Source organism: Cebus imitator, unplaced genomic scaffold, assembly GCF_001604975.1.
Source record: "Cebus imitator isolate Cc_AM_T3 unplaced genomic scaffold, Cebus_imitator-1.0 Scaffold45, whole genome shotgun sequence".
NCBI lineage: Eukaryota > Metazoa > Chordata > Mammalia > Primates > Cebidae > Cebus > Cebus imitator.
This window is the reverse complement of record NW_016107360.1, coordinates 5,775,549-5,783,490: the sequence shown is the minus strand read 5'-3', so window position 1 is coordinate 5,783,490 and position 7,942 is coordinate 5,775,549. Positions and strand designations below refer to the sequence as shown.

Below are 7,942 nucleotides of genomic sequence, written 5' to 3'. Positions count from 1 at the left end.
AAAAAAAAAAAAAAACAAGATTTATATTTGACTAATTAAAAATGTAAGACTTCCATATGAGAACAGGTATGACAAAGCTTAAAGACTAGCAAAAGCCCTTTATTGAAAGGGAAAACTGTAACATATAAATCATGTAAACGCAAAAAGGAAAGCTTCTGAAAAAAAAAAAGAGAACCAGAATAATAAACCAAGACATAAATGACCAATATACACATGAAAAGATGCTTAATCTCATGAATAAACACAAAAAATGCACATTTGAAAAATGATAAACAATTATAGATTGACAAAAACTTTCATGGCACTACTGAGTACCAGTGAGTACAAACTAGAAACTACCAGTCATTGCTAGTGAAGGAGAGATTCTAATAGCCACCGTAGAGACTCTTTAGCCATTACCTAACAAAATCAAACACATACATTTTCTATGATCCAGCAATTTCACTTCTCGCACACGTTCTCATCAACTAAGTCTGTGATAGCACAGACACAAAAAATCCTAGCAATACCTCAAACAGTATGGGAATGAATTAATATAGTGTTGTAGACTCATGTGACAGAATATTATATAGCAGTTCAAGGAAACACATATATGCAAATATATATATATATGTAGAAACTTATAGATCTCAAAACGTAAGCAAAATTTATAATTCTGCAACACTGTAACATTTCACAATATACACAAAACATTTTATATGTAGATCCATTAATAATACATGTAAGAGTATTAAAAGTGTACATAAAACTTAGACACATGAGATTTATAGTCGCTGCTGTCTTTGAAAGGTGAAAGGGTAAAGAGTAAAGATGATATTCACTTTTTAAGTGCTTTTCTTTATTTAAAAAAAAAGCAGAAAATATAGTATTAACAACTGCCCATTTGGAGTGAGGGTTGTTAGACAGATGTTTATCATATTATTCTTGATATTTTGGTGAATTTTCTGGACTTGTTAAAAAGAAAAACCTAAAACACACTAATGAAGGATCCCATTAAGATCATAATTCAACTCTCTTTTCATCTATTTAATCACTTATGAAAAATAACATATGACTTCAACATGCTAAGAATACAATATAAACAAATGGAATAAATTCCAGGTCTCATAAATATGCTGATAAAGTTTACAAAAAGTAAAATAAAATGTATCTCAGAAATGAGGTTAAAAATGTTAACCTTAAACATCTTCCACATAATAATTGCTAAAGTAAATACTTCTCCTACATTTGCATTATTTCCAATTTGATAGCTAAACTATCACTAAAACTTTCATGGAAACACTGAAGAAATAAGTAAAAAGTGCATATCCTAAAATAAACCAACTAACCTGTGTGAGTTCTTCTATGTCTCTGAAGCTCATCACTCCTGGTGAATCTTTTGCCACAAAACATCCAGTTGCATATAAAAGGTCTTTCTCCAGTATGCCAGCGAAGATGTGCTCGTAAGTGCGACGTTTTGCCATAAACTTTACCACATCCTTCAATATGACAGATATGTTGCTTCTTTTTTCCTGGTTCATTACTGCCTCTAGCAAAAACAAAAACCAAACATTAATAACACTGCCAAATAGTAGGCTTATAATAGAAAAATTAAAAAGGTAATTAAATACATGTAAATACAAAAAGGAAAAGTATTTTGTATTTACATGTATTATGTAAACACAAAAAGGACTTATTCAGTGCTTCTCTGAATAAGTTTGATCATTATGCCATAACTGTAGTTAAAATCAGAAAAATTTCAATTAAAGAAAAAATAAAACAGATCTGTGTACCAAACCGCTATGAAAATATGTTAATCTCAGGCAGTTTATGCTCTACTATGAACTGCATGTTCCTTCCATAGTGGGCTCTTCACTTGGGAAAAAAATTTCTCTAAGCCTTTCAAAACATTTGAAACTTCTCTAAAACTTCAAAAAGATGGCTAAATCCAGTTAAAAGTGTTAAGGTGCAGAGTTTCGTTTCCAGCAAGACAGTGTGAGTTCCATGGATCTGTTTCCCAGTGAAACTGGTGAAAATTATAAAACAGCAAAAAAAAAAAAAAAACTATTTAAAGTCTCTGGAAATGGTCCTAAAAGCAAATAACAGAAAATAAACACTTATTCAAGAAAATTTCACAGAACTTGGTAAGAACAGTAAGAGTCTGTGGTATATGAACCAAGACTCAATCCTTCCCTACTTCCTCCCACCTCCACACACAGGAACATTAGAGACTGGTGCAGCCAAGAGTATGATTCCTGTTCTTCCCACCTCCTAGTCAGAGGGCGATGGCCCCAAGAGGGGCAAGATGTCTGCATTTCTCCTCTTACCCCTGGTTACCTGTTGCTAAGTTCTAGGCAAGTGTAGCGGAACCAAGTCCTTAGCCCTGGGACACAGGCTCTTCCTTGGATGTTGCATGATGAAAATGCTGGGGTCTACCCTGCCCCTGACCTGGCCCATTCATAGTTCATAAAGTCAAAGTTTTAAGCCGAGAGAGGCCAGTTAAGGAGACCTGAGACTACTACTGCCTCTGCAACCAAGCACTCAGCTCTTAAAGCAGCGTTGTCACTCAGAAATGAGCCACTGTCTCAACTCCTAGTTCAAAAGCTGTGACTCAGAAACACACCATAAAACAAACAGCTCCAAATCTCTTCCCAAAGGAACTGACTTCATTTTTAAGACAATGTGAAGAAGTCCGAACCTAAGGGTACTCTCAAAAAAAGTAGATATTGTTTCAAAAGACAAATAATTGGAAGACTAACAGATTCACTGGAAATAAAAGCTTAACTACAGGCTGGTTGGTTTGCCAGACAGACGTGAGCCAAGAGGCTGTGAAGAACCCTCTTAGGGTCAAAATAAATGTCAAACATTGAGATTCTTGGGAAACGTAAACAAAGCTAACAAACCTTTAGCTAGACTGACCAAGAAAATAAGAATCAAATTATTAGAATCAGAAATCAAAAAGGAGATATCACTACCAACCTTACAGAAATAAAAAGGATTATAAAGGAATACCATGAACAATTCTATGCCAATTACTTGGGTAACTCAGATGAGATGGACGAATTCTCAGAAAAATACTGACCAAAATACTAAAACTGACTCAAGAGCAAATAGTCAATCTGAATAAATTTACAACAAGTAACTAGACTTAATTAGTAATTAAAACTACTCACAAGAAAAGCCCAAGAACGGACAGCTTCACTGGTAAATTTCATAAAACATTTAAAGAATTAATACCAGTTTGGAGGAAATACTTTTGAATTCATTTTATGAGGCCAGTATTATCATTACCAAAACCAGATAAAAACATTACAAAAACAGAAAAACACAGACAAATCTCTTATGAATACGATGCAAAAATTCTCAACAAAATAGAAGCACACTGCCAACACTGTACTAGAGGTTCCAGACAGGGAAATTAGGTAAGAAAAAGAAATAGAACTCCTGCAGAGTAGAAAGGAAAAAGTAAAAACTATCTCTGTTCACAGATTCCATGACCTTATACGTAGAAATCCTAAAGAATTCACTAAAACAAAACAAAACAAAACAAAAAAACAATTATAACTAATCAAAAAGTTCAGCAAAAGTTGCAGGATACAAGATTAATACATTATTTAAAAAATCAATTATTTCCACATACTTGTAATGGACAATCAAGAAAACAGTTCAATTTACAATAGCATCAAAAATAAAATTGGAATTTAACAAAGTGTAAAACATATACTCTGAAACTATAAAATACTGATGAAAGAAGTTAAATATTAAATACCCAGAGAAACTTTCCATGTGCATTGACCAAAAGATGTAATATTGTTAAGTTGGCAACAGTCTCCAAAGTGATCTACAGATTCAATGCAACTTCCATCAGAATACCATCTGGCTTCTTTGTAGAAACTGACAAACTGATTCTAAAATTCACATGGAATTGCAAGTGTCTCTGAAGAGTCAATACAATTCTGAAGAACAACGAGGTTGGAGGACTCACATTTCCCAATTTCAAATGTTATTACAAAGCCAAAGTACTCAAGACAGTGTGCACTGATATAAAGACAGACATATACATCAATGGAATATAATTGAGAGTCCAGAAATAAATCCATGTGTCTATGGTCAAGTGATTTTTGACATGGGTGCCAAGACCATTCAATGGAGAAACAGTAGTCTTTTCAAGAAATGGTGCCTGATGAACCCTTACCTAACACCATATATAAAAATTAACCCCAAATTAATCAAAGACCTAAATGTAAGAGTAAAAACTGTAAAATTATCTTAAAAAAACTAGGAATCTTCATGACTTTGGATTTGGCAATGGATTCTTAGATACAATACCAAAAGCAGAAGCAATAAAGAAAAATAGAAAACACTAGACTTCAAAATTAAAACTCTGGTGCTTCAAAGGCACTATTGACAAAGTATCAAGACAATTCACATAATAGGAGACAATATTTGCAAATCCTATATCTGATAAGGAACTTGTAGCTAGAATATGTAAAGAGACAATTCCGTAATAAAAAAAAATATGTAATTTAAAATGGGCAAAAGAGCCAAATAAATATTTCTCCAAAGATACACACATATCCAATAAGAACAAGAAAAGATGCTCAGTATCATTAATAATCAGGAAAATGTAAACCAAAACTGTAGTGAGATATCACTTCAAACCCACCAGAATAGCTTTAATCATGAAGTCAGATCATGACAAGTACCGGCAATGATCTAGAGAAACTGGAACCCTCAAACACTATTGATAGAAATGTTAAATGGTATAGCCACTTTGGAAAACAGTCTGTAAGTTCCTCAAATGGTTAAACACACAGTATGACCCAGAAATTCCATGTCTAGGTAATTCCATATAAATACAAGAGAAATGAAAACATATCTACACAAACACTTCTACAGAAATGTTTACTACAGTGTTATTCATAATTGCCAGTGAGTGGGAAAAAACCAAATGTCCTTCAAGTGACAGGATAAACAAAATACTGTATATCTATACAGTGGAATATTATTTGTTCCGAAAAAGGAATAAAGTACTGATCACCCTGCAATACGGCTGAACCTTGAAAACATTATGCTAAAAGAAACCAGTCACAAAGAACCACATGATTTATATGAATTGTCCAGAATAGGCAAATCTATAGAGACAGAAATTAGTTGCCTAAGATGGAAAGGTTGGGAGGATAAGGGGATGATGCTTAAAAGATACAGAATTTATTCTGGGGATGATGAAAACATTCTAAAATTGACTGGTCATGTCTACACAGCTCTGAATATATTAAAAACCGCTGAACTGTATACTTTAAATGGGTAAACTGTATGGTATATGAGTAAATTTTGCATCAATAAAAGTATGTAAAAATTTTATGAAAAAGAAAATTTGGAATTGGGCACGGGGGCTCACACCTGTAATCTCAGCACTTTGTGGGGCTGAAGTTGGTGGATCACCTGAGGTTAGGAGTTCAAGACTAGCCTGGCCAGCATGATGAAACCCCATCTCTACTAAAAATACAAAAATCAACTGGGCATGGTGGCATGTGCCTATAATTAATCCCAGCTACTCGGGAGGCTGAGGCAGGAGAATCGCTTCAACCTAGGAAGTGGAGGTCGCACTAAGCCGAGATTGTGCCACTGCACTCCAGCCTACGCAGCAGAGTAACATGCTGTCTCAGGGGCGGAAAGAAAAAAAAAAACCAAAGAAAGAAAAAACATTTTTAAAAAGTGTAAGAAACAAGGCAAAGGACCACTCAAATTTCATTCCTAAAACAGCCCAACTTAATTCCCTTCCTAAGATTATATAACAACTTCTAGGCTACAAAGGTAGTGAGGTTCCAGTGACTATCGTTCCCAGCCAATTACTTGGTTTTAACCCCTGTTTTATGCCTTCCAAATTGACACAGTTGAAAAATAAGATCATTTACCTTCCTTCTCCTTCCCTACAATTAGGACAGGAACAGGCAACTCTTCGAAGCCTCTTGCCAGGCTGTACCTCTTGATCAGAAGTTTGCTGGCCTTGCTGCAAATGCACTTGTGTGAGTTGGTCAGGACTAACAGCACCTATCGTGGCATTAGCAATTCCTCCAACTGCTACAGTTACAGGAGCTATAGTAGCTTGCTGGACTTTTACTCCATCTTGTCCTTGCTGCTGACCTAAAAAGGAAGAAAAAAAAAAAGTATTATAATGTTCTCTACACCTAAAGAAAGAATTTTTTAAAAATTCCATGTGCATGTTTTAAAGCTAATAATTTTTTGCTAACAATCTGTGTGAAGTACAAAAACTAAGGGGTTAATGGCTTATACTATGTCAGTCTTCCTAAAACACAGTATTCTTACTTCAGTAGATCAGAATGCCTATGTATTTAGATGATGGAACTATATACATAAATCATTTAATCCACTTTGTTGCCTAATTTCTGTCTCCACCTGTAAAATGAAGATAATACTTGTCACTTACCTACTCACTAAACTACTATGAGGATTCATTAGATGGTTGAAAAGCACTTTGAGATCCTAAGATGAAAGATGTTACATAAACACAAAGCTTTATTACCATTTCCATAGGAAGCAACATATCTCATCACAACAAAAAAATACAACAGTGAAAAGTCACTAAACAAAGGATCAAGTTTTATGGACATCTTGCATTCCTAAGTTGTTTAAATAAACATCTCTTTATTGATTAGACTTTTTTTTAGTATATAAAATCATTGTTAAAATGCAAAACCACCCAAGATTACTACATACTGTCACTGTAATCATAAAGACACATTTAAGTATTATTACTTATTCACTCATGTTATACAGCTTACACTTCATGGCTCAGATTAGTGTATATACCAGCTTGGCTTCTTCACTTCGGGAAAATATAATAAATAATGCACAATAAACCCAAAAAAACATCTATTTGCATGGCTTAACATTATCCTGAAATACAATCTTTTTTTTTTTTTTTTGAGACACAGTCTTACACAAACTAGGCTCACTGCAACCTCCACCTCCCAGGATTAAGCAACTCTCCTGCTTCAGCCTCCCTTACTAGGATTATAGGCGCATGCCACCACGCCAGGCTAATTTTTTTGGATTGTTAGTAGATATGGGGTTTTGCCATGTTGGCCAGGCTGGTCACGAACTCCAGACCTCTGGTGATCCACACACCTCGGCCTCCAAAAGTGCTGGGATTACAGGTGTGAGCCACTGCACCCAGCCTATAATGCCTTATAATTACCTTTTCTTTCACACAGTTCTACATTCTCTCCATCAGGTGTGGGAATGACAAGTATGTGAATGGAATGATAAGAAAATCCCAATTTATGAAAGAATGTTTCCACCTCAGAAAGTTGATTTAAGTATTAAGTTAATTTTTTACAAATCCTCTACCACAGTGCCAGAATTGCTCATTACATGTTAGCCACTATTACTAATTCATCTCTGCTGAGTTGGGTGGCAATACAAGAATAAAATATGCTAGTAGAAACAAACATGTGCGTCCTGTGTATAAAATAAAAAAGATTTATTTTAAAGCTGCACATGTAGTACTTTAAATGTATGGGGCAACCAACAAGAGGCAAAAAAAAATTACCACGTTAAGAAAACAGTACACATTTTCTAAATAAAATGAAACCTCTGACTCTCACAGCCTAAGTCAATCTCACCCTCCTCTGTACATCCACAGCACCCTTAATCCTTTTGGTAGCACCCAAAACTAAGATACACATTAAAAAACACATTGTACCACTGTTTTATTAGGGATATAAACCTCTACTGAAGTTTACTTTTTTGTACACCTTTGAATTAGCATGGTGTGGTAAGTAAAGCAATGCAACTGAAATGAGAGTTGTAAATTTATGACTGTACACTCAGAGATCCTCAGTTTCCTCAACTCTAGTAACACTGACTTCTGTAAAATTCCTGTTCACTATCTACTTTAAAGAGTTGTTTCTTACCAAGCAAGTGGAAAGCAAAAAAA

The 7,942-nt window shown here is 34.6% G+C and overlaps 1 protein-coding gene across 3 annotated transcripts in view; it reads right to left on the bottom strand.

Moving 5' to 3' along the window:
* The window catches only part of SP4 (Sp4 transcription factor), a 94,636-nt gene that overhangs the window by 39,871 nt on the left and 46,823 nt on the right, over positions 1–7,942 (bottom strand). For 2 of the 3 annotated variants that reach the window (XM_017526947.1, XM_017526948.1), the window contains exons 4-5: positions 5,898–6,126; positions 1,329–1,528 (exon numbers count right to left, since the gene is read on the bottom strand). In XM_017526947.1, the coding sequence (XP_017382436.1) occupies positions 1,329–1,528; positions 5,898–6,126 (429 nt within the window). Of the gene's footprint in view, positions 1–58; positions 1,023–1,328; positions 1,529–5,897; positions 6,127–7,942 lie in introns of those variants that run through there. The other variant, XM_017526950.2, reaches the window with a different exon arrangement.